The following is a 15,330-nucleotide window of genomic DNA, read 5'->3' on the forward strand; positions in this document are numbered from 1 at the left end:
TAATTTGTATTTTTGGAATTCAATTTACTACATTTCATTTTTTTTTTAACTTTGAATGCAAATTTCTGCTAAACTATAAAAGATATGGTAAAAATTTACTGATTAAATTTTGTAGGAAATTAAATTTTCTACAAAAAAGTTTCTGTTGCTATTTCACGTAAGTTCGATAGTTTCGCCACAATTTTAATTTAAAGTTGGTCATAATTTCTGATAATTAAAATAAATTAATTTTTAGGTTAGTTGTGAAAAGATGGCAGGTTTCTAATGAAAAAAAAATTAAGTCAATTATTATATACATTTATTACTTCATTTTTTTTTGTTTTTGAAATACAATTGTTTGTAATTCGACTCGGTCAAAAACTACATTCGGATATGTATTATGGGAAATAAGTGGTATTAAGTTGCCTGGATTTAATAATATGTTTAATTTTAAATTTTTAAATTACGTAATTTTAGCGATATCCACTTCGGTAGACTCAGAAGCTGGTTATCATCGAATATATTTATAAAGTAATTAAATACTTTTACTTGAAATTTTTATGTTGAGAGTGAGAGTTTTCATCAGTTATTTTTAAAGGTTTGCATAAATAATTCGCCATGCAATAGCGCCGTTTATTTTTTAAATTAATTTAGTATTTTTCTTTAAAGACAGTTTATTGCACATGCCCCAAATAATTCACTTTATTATTTTATTTTTCATTTAATAAACACAAAAATATACTATGAAACATAAATAATGTATCCTCAACTAATAAGGACTTACTATATGTACAATTTATTTACAATACATCAGTCTCACTCTCATGGTTTTAATTTTTTTCTCTCATATATAATCACATTATACATTAGCATCCATTCACAATTTTTGAAATTTTTTGCTAATTTATTCGTTGATAATTTAGTACAACACAATCAATTTATTAAAATAATCACTAAAAAATTTTATTTTGTCTATATACCCAGAAATAAATCATACATAATCACAAACAATCATATATAGTCATATATGATCATATATAGTCATATATGATCTATGTGATCATATATGACCGGATATAGTCATATATGATCGTATATGAACGTGTATGAATCATATATGATGATATGTGATCGTATATGAACATGCATTAATCATATGTGATCATATATGATCGTACATGAACATGCATTAATCATATGTGATCATATATGATCGTATATGAACGTGTATGAATCATATATGATGATATATGATTGTATATGAACATGCATGAATCATATGTGATTATATATGATCGTATATGAACATGCATTAATCATATGTGATCATATATGATCGTACATGAACATGCATTAATCATATGTGATCATATATGATCGTATATGAACGTGTATGAATCATATATGATGATATATGATCGTATATGAACATGCATTAATCATATGTGATCATATATGATCGTATATGAACGTGTATGAATCATATATGATGATATATGATCGTATATGAACATGCATTAATCATATGTGATCATATATGATCGTACATGAACATGCATTAATCATATGTGATCATATATGATCGTATATGAACGTGTATGAATCATATATGATGATATATGATCGTATATGAATATGCATTATTCATATGTGATCGTATATGATCGTGTATGAATCATATATGATGATATATGATCGTATATGTACTTGCATTAATCATATGTGATCATATATGATCGTGTATGAATCATATGTGATCATATATGTTCGAATACGAATATGCATAAATCATATATGACCATATCTGAACTTATATATGATTTCACAAATATTATATAATTATATAAACCGAAAACCTGCTGCTATGCAAACCATACATGTCCATATCTGAGTTATATATGTCCATATATGGACATATATGATGAAGTATAAATTTTTTCCGTCACCAAACTACATATGATCACATAGGCTAATTTTGATAAATGATCATGTCTGACTTTTTTCTGGGTAACTTTAAAAATTTACAATTTAATTTAAAAAGCCTTTTAGGTGGGTGATTTTTGATGCCTACTAGATCGATTAATAAAAAGGTAATGCCCAAGATTTAATCGCCGATAGTCTTAATGAGTTAATTAGAGGACAATAGTCACAAAAAAATAATTCTAAAATTTATATTCCACAAGCACCAATAACCAATAGAATCACTTGTTACTTACAATTAATTATTTATATTATTTTTTTTTACTAATAAAGTTCAATTAATAAGGTCTCCATACATTATTATCAGGCCTAACCTCTTCTTGCCTGACATTGCAGCTTTCTGCAACGGACGTTTGTTCGGAATTGTCATTGTTCTGAAATTGATTACCATAAATTTGTGAGTAGAGTATGCTTGGCAAAACGCCTGGGGTCGGAAAGTAATTGCCATAATTTTGTCCGAAGCCTTCTTCGTGGACTGGACTGTCAGTGGTATTGGAGTCCGTGGACAATGAACGTGGGGAGACGTAGTCTTGGTAACGTTGGGTTGATCCTGACATCAGAGTGCTCAAAGGATCAAGGGGATCTGCTTGTCCAGGTGTCGTCGTGTCTGGAACAACTGAAAACCGAACGTAAAGCAAACAATTACGGGCTCTGGAAGCAGCCATTCCATTAACGGACGGCCAACTCTAATAGATGGGCGCCATAGATGTAATAATTAAATTATTGGGCAGCTTACGTGATGAAACAGATGAGAAAGCATCTTGTTGAGGTGTCCGTGAGCTATTAGTAGCAACAGTAGACCCAGCGGTTGAATCGGGCGCCGTCGGAGTGCTCATACTGGCGCCCGAAAATGTCGTCAGTGCAGTGGTCGGGGCTGGAGGCGGTGGTGGAGGTGGCGGAAAAGGTGCTTGGGCAGCACAAGATGACAACGGTCCTGGTAAGTATCCAGCATAGCCAGCGGTACTTCCGTAGCCCCATGAGTTGCCAGTTGTCAATCCGAATTGCGACATGTCTAAAGAATTTATGGATTGATCGTAGCTTGAATGCTTACTTTTTATAAAGGGACTTTATATGAGGACAGGGAGCCCTGGATTGGGGGATGGGAGATCAAAGGGTTGAATTTCGATGATGCGTCCAACTCAAATAACCGAGTTCGCCTGGACGGTCCATCCTGGGCTCTGACTAACCCTAAATACTCTCGCTCCCGGAACCCGGTGATGCTTTTACTCGTATCGCTATCCCACTTTCCTATTCTAACTTTATCTCTCCGTCCCAGTCGCTCTATCCAGCGCCACGTAGACTAACAAATTCCTCGCAATCCCCTAGGAGTTTTGTTGGATACTCTAGTAACTGGCAGCTACTGATGTACTTTCGGTGGATACTTTTTAATTTCCTTTTTTGTTGACTTTTAATTCTACAACCTGTGTGTCGGCAAGTTGCTTCACTGGGATATAAATATAAATTCATGTAGAGGCTGGGCTCGATGCGGCTACGGATAATTCTAGGTGGTGAGATAAAAAGGAAATATTGAGGGATGCTCAGGCTAGCAAAGGACGGAATCGAAAAAAAAATAAATGGATGGATATCGAAGTTGATAGCCAAGCGCGGACCTATTAAACCGCAAGCGATGCTTCGGTATTGACGATACAGCTAAAAAAATTAATAAGTGAAGTATGTGGATGTTACACACGTATTGGAAAATTTACTCGTAGGTCATCTCTCGCGGAATTCACTAAAGGGTGAATCAGTCTGTTTACTTGATATGCGATTTTTGTTCGTTTGTTTTTGCGAAGCTTATGGCTGTTTTTTTAACTATGGATGGATTTTAGTCTTTATTTTGTCGGGGTTAAATATTTTCGAGAGTCGAACCCGCAGGAACTCGCGTGCGAATTCGGTAGTACGATGGAGGGACGAGAACGAGGTAAACGATGAGAGAATGAGCGAAGTAGTAGTCCGCCTCTGGCCTTCTGGCAAGCCCTTTAATATAATATTTAATCTAGCTTTGAACAGGCTTGCGGTTACTGTCTGGGCAAAAAGCCTGTGAGAGCTACAGCAACCGAGCACGAGGACCAGACCCATCATGTGGGATAGAGGGAGACAGGAAGCTAGTGTAAATAGAGATTAGGGAAAGGATTTTCCTTAAAAATGATCAACTTTCAAAGCTATTAAGATTTTTTTGTGGTTTCGGTTTTTTGGGCGGGTAATGGAATATATTAGTGCTGGACAAAATATGAAGCTGTACTTACTTTGACAATTGCCGGGCATTGCATGTCGAAACGATGACAGTGGATCACGTGGCTGCAGTGGATTTGGTAGTGGTTGAAGTGGATTCGGTAGCGGTTGAAGTGAATCAACCAGCGGTGATGCAAAAAATGGCGTTCCTCTTTGTGATGCAAATGCAAATGCATGAAATTGCTGTTGATGCCCTAAAAATGACAGCACTACCATAAATCGTGCGCCTGTTCATAAATTTAATAATAATAATAACTGCTACTGAGCATAAATTTATGCTCTGAGCAGGAAAGTCTATAAAAGTTTTTTGGCGCCCAATTACGGAATTCAAAATTTAAAAAAAAACGGCCACTCGGCATCCGAAATGGAAGCAGATTTCTCATTATTTCTTTATTTCGAAGTTTCAAGATAAAATTCAATTAAAAATTAATTTTTTTTTGACGTTTTTAAAATCGATTAGAATTCATCTTTTTTCTGAGAGCTTGATATTAAAATGATAATAACTAGAAAAAAATGCGGAATTTGAAAAAAATTTATCAGAGATAATTTGTAGGGAATAAAATTTTCTACAAAAAAGATCGAGTGACATTTTGTGATAAGTCTAATAGTTTCGCTGGAAAAGTAAAAAGATCTCGAAATTTACTATAAATTTGACTTCTAGCTCCAATAACTTTTGAACAGATGTATTTATCAAAAAATTATAAGAGACTTTTTTTGTAGGGCATTCAATTCCCTACAAAAACATGTCTACAGATTTTTCCTACGACGCATCGTTAGCTAGTTACAAAAATCAGAAGACGCAAAAAAATTTTTCATGTTATTCTTATGGAAAATAGAACAGTGCGATGCGGAAGCTCTTAATATTTATATTTACAAGCGTATTTTTATATCTAAATGAAACTTTTGAACCTGTTTCCGAGAAAAAAAAATTGTTTTCTTTAGAAAAACCCTCGTATGCATATAAACTTTTGAACCAATGATATTTTTGGAAATTTTTTTATAAATTATGATAAATTATATCAAAGTTCTTTGAAAATTCCATGAGAACAAATGCAAAAGATAAATTTTTACAAAATCAACTAAAAAAGTTTAAAAGCCAAATCTATTCACTGATGGTAAAATCTTTAGAATCAATTGGAATTGACGTGGGTCCAAAGGGAGAACTTTGGAGACTGGGATAAATCCACCGCGACTGCTATATGTTACTCTGTAGTCAGCGAAGAGTAGTAGGTGCCGATATATTTTATTTCCCGTCGGCGGCGGCGACGTTGGAACCCAATTAAAGACGTCCCAGCAGGCGTCCAGCTGGCAACAAGAGCGTATCTCTCATGTGTACAGTTCTCGCTATAGCTCCCTTTCTCTTGGTTGCACAAAGAGAGAGAGTTATAGAGAGAGCATGGGGACAGGACCGAAGAGGGTGGGTTTGAAATCGAGTGAGATGGAACGAATTTCAGTAGAACCCTAGCTTTCTGTATACTCTAATGCAAACGCTGAAGGCCATAGAGACCAACATTTCAAGCCCAACGTAATATAGAGTTGTGATGGAGACATACACTGATAAAAAGCTAGACAGAGACATCCCGAGTCCAGATCCCGGCGCACTCGATAATCCAATCGAAGCCCTAATTCCTCTAACTCGGCAACCCGAAATTCCCGCTAGTTTGCTGAATAGGTACCGTACTACCCAGATGACACAATAGCAGACGGAATACCGACGGCTTCCACGACGCCAGCTAACGAGATCCGGTTAAACGATCAGCGATTGAGTCACTGCACGTTGACCATCGCACTTTCCTTATTTACCTGATCCTGCCCCAATATGTCAATGACATTCTCCGAAGCTTAAATTACTTTCCGAGTAAAAAAACTACCGGGAAATAATCAAAAGGACAATCTGATTTAATTTGACAAAGTAGTTTTCATTTTCGCTTAATTCCTTTCTGTTGGCTGGGGTAAAAAAAAACGAAATTAACCAACGACTTTTCTGTTCATTATCGATTTCATCGGGTCCTAAGAGAGCTTGCGAGCTGCCAAGAGAATCAGCCAGCTGTCAACGACAGCTTCTCATTTCGCGACACACACAGTCTGGCACCCACATCCCGCACATCCCAAAACTTACGGATGTGTGCATGTGAGTGTTCATATACACGTTTCTATTGGGGAAAAGTGAGGACATGGTACAACTGTACATCGTCTAACATTTTGGACTTGGAAACAATCGAACAGAGGTCCTCGGCCAATGGGAGTCCTTCAGATTCCGGATTAGAGACAAAGAAGAACCCGGAGGTACAGGGAAACCCTCGATCAATTTCCTTGGATGCACGTGGTTGCTTTGCCCGATTCCGAGAGAGAAATAACGATAAGGACAAGAGGGTAAGAGACAAAAAGGAGCTCAAGGTATACGTGGGTGTCTACTAGGAGGGTTGAATATGTAATGAATTGCTTGTTTAATTAATTACAACCCTCTCACGGACCGAACCAAACGTGCCAGCAGCCCGGGCCGACGCTCATTTATCCTCGTGTCAAACCGCGTCCACGTAAGCGCCACCCAACTGCTTCCAAGCAACACCGTATAGGCTTCTGTGTGATTTCCCTTACCAGCGATTGTATTGAGAAGCCCAGAGATCGGAATAGCTGTCGCGCCTGAGATAAATGAAACATCTAAGAAAGTCGGCTATTAAAAAATGGCTAAACTATGATCCGACGAAATACAAAATCCCCTTTCATGTCTGTTTGTTTCCATAAGCTCCTTGTCTTCAAAGGAGCTATTTTTGGCAAGGTCTGAACAGTCGGGTTTTATTATTACGCGGGTGGTCCAGCGTCTGGGGATTGAGCGGCACGATTTGATGTTGATAAACTTTTTCGGTACCTTAGGGTTATAACGAGCGCGGTAGAGTGGGGATAGGCATCGGATAAAGTCTTGGTGACGTTTTTGCTTGAAAATTCTTTTACTTGGAGTTTTGATCTAAAATTTTGGCTCGGTAGCCTTTTCTTAAATTTTCGGGATCTATTGCCAATTATTAGAATTACGTATAGAGAAAAATTGACCTCCGATACTTGCTGTCATGCTCATTAGACAGATTCGAAAAATCGGGAATTTTTTATTTTCGAGGACGCACTCAAAAGTTTATATTCTAATAGCAATTTTCTATTTCTCGTTTAAATAACATGGAATCAAAATTTTTTAATTATGGAATTTTATAACTCATCAATGATTTAGTATACAAAAACGGCTGATACATTTTTCTATAGAGAATTGAATGCTCTACAAAAAAGGTCTCTTATAAATTTTTGATAAATTGAGTATTTCAAAAGTTATTCGAGGTCAAAGTTGAATTTATGAAATTTTCACTGTTTTTCGACTTTTCTGGTGAAAATATCAGACTTATTGAAAAATTTTATGAAACCTTTTTTGTAGGCCTTTTTATTTCCAACAAATTATCTTTTACAAATTTTTCAAAATTCTTGAATGGTCTTCAGTTATTTGCATTAGTATTAAATTGGCTATAATACGACTTTTAAAACTGATTGGTTTTGAGTGCGAATAACTAAAGACTATTCAGGAATTTTGAAAAAATTGCAAGAGATAATTTGTTCGAAATGAAACGCTCTACAAAAAAGGTCCCACAAAATTTTGCGATAAGTCTAATATTTTCACCAGAAAAGTCAGAAAACAAAAATTTTATAAACACAACTTCGACCTCGAATAACTTTTGAAATACTCAATTTATCAAAAATTTATAAGAGACCTTTTTTGTAGAGCATTCAATTCTCTATAGTGAAATGTATCAGCCTTCTTAATGTCCCAAGTAATTAATGAGTTACAAAATTCCATAATTAAAAAAACTTTTTTTCCATGTCTTTTAAATGGGACAGAAAATTGCCATCAGAAAGTTGATATTAAGAGCTCTAACTTTCAGGCGATTTTTTACCCTGCAAAAATACCTAACCCTGTCTAATACTCAGTCATCTAAAAACAAGAAAATGATGGAGTATAATATAATAAGAAAGTGGTTAAATAGAGCCGAGTCAAAACTCACAACTGTTGATACCCAAACCAGTTCACACGGGATAATGCGAGTGTACTAAGTTAGGTACAAACTAGACAACACATTCTAGGTTTTAGTGTGCAATAGTGGCAACTAAACGACACCCACTACCCACTAGCACGTTTTGGTAAGGCTGTAAGGGGGTGAATAACTAACTTCTATGGGATAATTGTATGTCCCGAAAGGGTCCACGGCTGGGAACAGTACCAAGAAGTAGGCGTGGACTCTACACTAAGTTTGTCGTTGTCCCCAGTATAGTTATATATGTTCCGTTATGTAGTTTAACATTTTAGATGCTACAGTCTACAATATCTTAGGTGTAACCCGCAGTCCTTCATCAACAGCATTACGCTTTAGTCCTCGTGTTCTTAACATTTAGCGCGGGCTCGAAACTTACGTGGGAATAAAGTAATAAGAAACTTTGATGATGAGTTTCTCGAGCCAAAGACCCACCGCAAAAAATAGTTACCGTACATTAAGGTCGTTAATTAAATACACAGTCAGACTTATTGATAATATGTTAAAAAAATATGAAATAATGCTTACAGTGATACTCACTGGTCTTGGATCTGGGCTCACGTGGACCATCAACCGTCACCTTTATTGCTTTCGTGTAGGTCGCAACCTGCGGCGGCGACGTCGATACGGTTATCGTCAGCGTAAAACTTTTCCCTGTTAACATATTGATGATCATGCGTTAATATTATCAAATTAGTTGTTTTGTTATTGCATCAATTACTATTACGTAAAAGTACTGTGATGTTGGAGGACGAACATGGGTATTGTTAAAATATCGAATATATTTACAGAGTTTGATAACACTGGGGACTGGGGAGTTTATTCACTGAAGCTTTCTCTTCTCCATTAAGCTTTTCTGGTAAATATGCATTGCCAGGCATTGTCGCCAAAAGTTTGCAAACCCGGTTATCTACCGGAACTCAGGCTAACCAAATTAAGCCGCAGTAATGTATCGAAAGGACGATACGTTGAGTGTAAAATGCAATGACACCCTTCAGTGGGGGGATGTGTTACGGGAAATGAATCATTTTATTTATGGAAAAACTGCGGGAAATAGGTTCCAAGGGAAGTGAAGACGAAGGCCGAAGGGTGTAATCAGGGATGGGCAAAAGAGGATTTAATAAATACTGAGTATTTAAGTAAAATTTGACTTGAAACCCAAATTAATTATTGGGACGTGTCTAAAAAATACTTATCCTCAGAAACAGACAAAGTACTAAATAGTTTGTAACTTAGTATTTTTTACGATTTATCTATACTAAATACATTGTACTTGGTACACTGTGAAAAATCACCGGGGTAAGTCCAAGCGGTGTAGGTGTTAAAATCGGCGGTGTTAAATTTCAACACCGAAAGCGGTGTAAAAATAACGCCGCCGCCGGTGTAAATATTCTGTACCGGTGTTAAAAAAAATTCTCCGGTGTTAAAATAACACCGCTGCCGGTGTAAATATTCTATACCGGTGTTAAAACATCGCCGCCGCCGGTGTAAATATTCTTTACCGGTGTTAAAATATTTTACTTTGTGAGTATTTTTACTTACTCGATCACTATACTTGTTAATAAATGATATTTTTTATTAATTTTCATAAAGAACTGACATTTTTTGTCTTTTATAATCTTTAAAGTTAATACTCCCAGCGGACGCAGTTTACCCAGCTTTTACACCGGTATTACTCCGCTTTTACACCGGTTACCCCGCTTTTACACCGATTTTACTCCGCTTTTACACCGGTTACCCCGATTTTACACCGGTATTTTTAACACCGGTGAATTACTTCTCCTACACCGGTGTAATTTTATTTTAACACCGGGTGGAGTTAAAATGACTCCATTTTTAACACCGCTCTTTTTACAGTGTACTTTTTACTTAAATTTGATATAAGTACTAAGCATAATTGTAATTAGAGCTTATAATTGTCACAGTATCTATTAAAAAAAAAATTTTAATACTTATTCTATCACTACCAGAACTTTACATACGACGATTGAGACTTAAAATTATCATTTTTGAATATACTATTGCACTCCTAAGATTTTAATAGTCAAATTTATTCATTAGATGATATTAATATATTATTGTCAAATTTATACTGTTTAGTTCAAATAAGTGCACGCGTACAGTTTATGTTTCAGCTTCAACCAGTAATCTAATCAATCATTTTTATATACCCGAGCAAAAATTATTATATCAAATTTTATAACATCATTTTTTTACGGGTTCTTAAAAAAAAAAAAAAACTTTTTTCTATTGACATAAAATTTAAAATAAAAAGTTCTTGTAGAGTTAAAAGGTTTAATCGTTTTAATTTATTATTGGCTCAACTTCTATAGTCAATCTAAAAAATACTCTGGGAGTTTTTAATTATTTTTTGTTAGAAATACCAATGATCTAGTACTTAAATGCAACTTTTAATCTCAGTACAAATGTACTTAGTACTTGAACCGTTCTATGAGTACAAAAGTATTCTTATTTAGTTTAAAAATAAAATACTGAATACTATTGTATTTAGTACTAGGAAAAATTAAAAGTATTTGTAATTAGATAATAAATAAAATACTAAGTACTTCGGTATGTCGTATTTAGTACTTGTTCAAAATACTAATTATTTGCATATTTTTACTCTACAAAAAAAAAATTATTATATATCAAAGTATTTATTACTTAATTAGTACTTAAAATACAAATGTACTTAAGTATGCCCATCACTGAGTGTAATTCACTTGGTAGGTGACTATTACAATAGATAGCCTCGAAAAACGTGTAAGAGTGCGGCCATTAGCGAAATAAAATGAGATACTTTTTAAATGGTTTCGGAGACTGGCACCGAGGGTGATACGAGGGTTGCGTAGTTCCCGGCACAGCCACGCAAACCCAAAGAGTAATCGTAGGGTGGGTGAGTTTACACAAGAGGTTCTTGTTGCGTGACTTGTCTCGCGGGTTGACGGCCGGTAAATTCGCGTGGCGAACCAGACTGTGGCCACTCTCGACACTCCTTTGCTTTGTGTTCTTCATCAGCCTCGACCGACTTGACTGAATCCAGCAGAGCAGCGATCGTCGAGAATTGACATCATAGTTTATTCAGACAAAAATATCGACAATCCAGGATTTCCGATCCAGTGGAACGGGTTGATAAACTCCTGGGAGATTCTAGCAACGTCATTTGTCTGGGATTAAGACTCAATTGTTTTCGGCAAACGTGGAATTAACATAAGCTTGGATGAAGGATGTAAGCAGAGAAGATGCTGCCTGTTTTATAAGACTCTCAACGTCCTTATTTCTCTGAGATCCTTTAATACCACCGTGTCTTTCATCATCATTCTAATTCCCTGACAAAACTCCTGTCTATTTATACACTCGTAAGAAGGAGTCACGATTTATTTGTGCAGATGTTTTGGATATCTGAATATGTATAATGGTAAATAGTTTTGAGGGAAATATTTAAGGTATCCGGCGAAGCGGCACATCGGATATAATAAAGGAGATGGGTAATATTGGCGAACCTGAAAAGCATAGTTGAGCTAATAATCTTAATTGAAACTCTCTGGTAAAACCTCAATTAATATCATCGCCCTCATCTTACCGGCTCGTCTCTTTAATACTTACAAGTAACCCTTCTTTATAAGCGCTTACTGTGCCAGTATTAACGGGTAATAGCAAAGAGTGGTAATACCAGACTATGTAGACTGTAAGAGAGTTAGTTGACGATAAGTAAAAGGGGATGGAAAGGAACCAACAAGTTGAGACAGATAAAACCCATTACCCACCCTCGGAATTGTGGAATAAAACAGGAGCCAATTCAAAAGCTTCCTCAAGAAATCAGGGTTTTCTTTCCGGGACTCCTCCCAAACGGAAAGGGCGAGGCTGGAAAAATAAACCGGGGGTGGGATGTTGCTTGAGACATCCATGACCTACCGTTACGCGAAATTCTTACGTTACGTCTTACACCCCATTTTCTTCCCTTGGTTTTCTTCCCTCTTTCTTGAGGTCGCCCGACCATCTACCCGACGCTGACTCTGTCAACTGAGGGTCGGAAAACTTTAAACTTTTGTGTGAATGAAATTTTAGCGACACACTTAACAACTTCAGTGAATTTATAATCGTGCCATTCACTATTTTCGCGCTTATGGGCTCGACTCTGACGAAGAGCGAATCAGCCTAGTGAGGAATAGATCCCGGGACGGAAAAAGGAATTCAGTGGTCAAATAATTGGAGTGGACTTACCCCTTCCGCTACGGCCGACGAACCTCAAATCATTGAACTTGGCCACTTGGTTTTTCATCAGAGCTGTTGAGTTCCTGAGCTCCGCGCAACAATTTTCATCATTGCCCGCCCGTACTGTCACCAGCGTGCCATCACCAACTTCTCCTAATGCCACAACTTTAAATGCCACCGGAAGTGTCTTATTGGAACGCCAATGAGCCGGCAGAACCGTGCAAACTAAATGTGGAGAGCCTGGAAATTCAAATTCCACATCGACAGGATCAGAAAAGTTCCCATCAACGCTACGAAAATCCGTGAGCCAAAGTAATGACCAACTTACCTGTCTTGACAAGTTCACCAGGATGCTCGCTGACAAAGTCACCCAACGTACGTTCCGTAAGAATGTCAGTCGTCATTTTGGAGTAGGCATCAGCAAGCGGCGATACCCCGGATTCCGGAGAAGCCGCAGTTCCAGGAGCCGATGCCCCGGTCAGTTGCATCCTGTTGGTACTTCCAGGACCTTGTGCAGATTCACTGGCACTGACACTAGCTGATGAATCAGCTACCGTTGCTGTCGCTGTTGCTATCGCAGGAACCACAGTCCCAGTTCTGATAGAGGTTCCAACTCCACTACCAGCTCCAGTCAATGTGGTGCCAGCACTTCCTGGACCGTTACAACGGCCGAATATATCCATAGGCAATCAGGACATCGGGTTAGAGCGGCATCTTTCTCCAAATGAACCACGACATCTTTCTAAACCAGACCCGACGGCTTAAGTTCTTGCGACTCTTCACTTATCAGCGGCCTAATTTCGATCCTTCGCAAATTCAACGCAGGAGTTTGTTCTTGATCTTGTGACGAATGTCAAGGATTTTTAGCTTTATCTCAAAATACATCATTTGCATCTGAAACAATGGATGGTAGCCCTTGAGAAACAACCGAAAGCCGCTTTTCCGATGCGGTCTACAGTCTAATGGACTAAATCTACTCGGAACCTACTCGCCGGCTTTGTAATAATTTCGATCATTACCAAAGATAATCCCCAGGTTCATTACCAGCCTCTAGCTCTAAAGTCTTGATTGATAATCGCAATAGTATCTGTTGTATTCCGTGATCATTAGCCACTGCTTGGGCGCCAGTTAAGCCGATTGGTGAATTTCCGCGACTTTTTCGGGCTTCAAAGTAACAGTGCGTCGAAATATGATCAGTTTCTGTTAAAAGCAACTTGTCGACCTGTCGACAAAGTTAAATCCCGCGCAATTTTTAATTCCGGCGGCCGCGTGACGGCTGATTCATTCAGTTATTTTTGCGTACGTCACACTGTCGATGTGTGTGACAGGATTTTAAAGGGTGAGTTAAGCGAAAGAGTGGACAAAAAAAGAAGAGAACGAAATAAAATACAGTAGAATGAAATACTCAGCGAGTAGGGGCATGTGTGTGTTTCTGTTCATGATACTTGAATCGACGTGTGCTCGTGCTGTTTCATGGTGGGGGATGAAAAAAACAGGGGAAAAGAACGTGGCGATTCAAATCCCCCTTTATATATACCCACTACGCACGATTACCGCGTGTCAAACTACGGCACGTGGTGCGTCCACGTTTTTTTTTAATTTTTACCAGATCATGTGCTGCCTAAAATGTTAACTCTAGAATTTTTTGTAAACATCAGCAGTGGCTATTGTGTAAAAAAATTTATTACCGAGCGACGGAAGCTCTCGCTTTGCTTCGCATTCAAGTCTCTGTCTTACAAAAATCTTTCTCTCCCTCTTAGAAGATTTCCCTCATTTCCGCCCTATCAGGGATTTACCCAACAGCAAAACCACTTGCCCAATAAATTATAAAAAAAAAAATAAAAAAAGGTCTTACTTGATCGGAGAATTGAATCACTCACTCAAAAAAACCAAAACCATGGTAACTAATTAGCAAGAACAGTTCACATCACAGTAACACAGATCACTATGGCGAATCTAGATCTCAGTCACAGTGGGTCCAGTTGATAAAAACGTTGACTCGGTTGTAAGACGATAAAGATCAGGAGGATCCTGATAGTCCGAGAGCGAGCGTACCGCGGAATGCCTTGAGGGCCACTAACAATTATAGTCGGGGCGGTACGTGTGAGGCAACAGCCGTTGACGCACTGGTCCATGCCAACACACGCAGCATCCCCTTCTAGAATCATCATCCTCAGCCTCCTCCTCCCACCCCTCCACGACCGCATACTCTGCCCCCACCAGCTCTCGAGTCGACTCTCTTCTATTCTACTCTCTTGCTCTCTCCTATTCAATCCTTTCCCTCTTGTTTTCTAGCCTCAACCACTTCTTTTGTTACTCTTTATACTGTTTTTATATTTTATTATCGTGTTCAGATCTGACCGATAAATTTTTCCTTTTTTTATTCAAGAAAATTTGAATAATGGAAATACCTTCGGAAAATGTTTCTGCTGACGTCGAATTTTTCGATGCAGGAACTAAATCATAGATAAATTATTGAATGTAAACAGTGAGAAATGAGTGTTCGGAAAGGGGTGGGGGAGGGGGGTGACAAACATTGGGAAGTGGATGGCGAATTGGAGGGTGTGGATCATCGGCATAGAATATATTTGTGTGCTCATGGGGTGGAGGGCGAGGGGTGAAGTGGAGATGGGGCTGGAGGGTAAAGAGAAGAGAAGAGATGAGGAGAGAAGTGAGTTCGGGCGAACGTAGTCGTATATTGACAAACGACCTAACGCGTTCGTGTGGACGGCTGCGAGTATTCGCCGATGAGATTCGAATTATCTCTGTTGCGAGCTTGTCAATGCAAATGCCGTACCTACATTCAATTACCGCTCGTCACGCACCGATCAACACACTCACGACGTCCACGAGGATA

At 37.8% G+C, this 15,330-nt stretch overlaps 1 protein-coding gene across 6 annotated transcripts; it reads right to left on the minus strand.

The window, feature by feature from the left end:
• Positions 1-305: 305 nt before the first annotated feature.
• On the minus strand, positions 306-14,601 carry LOC130665533 (runt-related transcription factor 1-like). Of its 6 annotated transcripts, none has more exons than XM_057465972.1 (7): positions 14,354-14,601; positions 12,802-13,367; positions 12,483-12,713; positions 8,787-8,912; positions 4,206-4,400; positions 2,696-2,971; positions 306-2,575 (listed from the first exon to the last, which is right to left on the minus strand). In XM_057465972.1, the coding sequence occupies exons 2-7, from the start codon at positions 13,154-13,156 to the stop codon at positions 2,238-2,240; spliced, it is 1,521 nt and encodes a 506-aa protein (XP_057321955.1). In that variant the 5' UTR covers positions 13,157-13,367; positions 14,354-14,601; the 3' UTR covers positions 306-2,237. The 6 variants fall into 6 exon arrangements, with proteins under 6 accessions (XP_057321955.1, XP_057321958.1, XP_057321956.1 ...); XM_057465975.1 differs by having other exon boundaries at positions 4,206-4,385; positions 8,799-8,912; positions 14,329-14,601; XM_057465973.1 differs by having other exon boundaries at positions 8,799-8,912; positions 14,329-14,601.
• Between the last annotated feature and the right edge of the window lie 729 nt (positions 14,602-15,330).

This window comes from Microplitis mediator, chromosome 3, assembly GCF_029852145.1.
Source record: "Microplitis mediator isolate UGA2020A chromosome 3, iyMicMedi2.1, whole genome shotgun sequence".
Taxonomy (NCBI): domain Eukaryota; kingdom Metazoa; phylum Arthropoda; class Insecta; order Hymenoptera; family Braconidae; genus Microplitis; species Microplitis mediator.

Excerpts from the sequence above, each read along its gene's own strand:
- LOC130665533 (XM_057465972.1), bottom strand. The coding sequence starts at position 13,156 with ATGGATATATTCGGCCGTTGTAACGGTCCAGGAAGTGCTGGCACCACA. Across the intron at positions 12,714-12,801 it reads TGGTGAACTTGTCAAGACAG|GCTCTCCACATTTAGTTTGC; the intron begins GTAAGTTGGTCA and ends TTGAATTTCCAG. Across the intron at positions 2,576-2,695 it reads TTTCTCATCTGTTTCATCAC|TTGTTCCAGACACGACGACA; the intron begins GTAAGCTGCCCA and ends TTCGGTTTTCAG.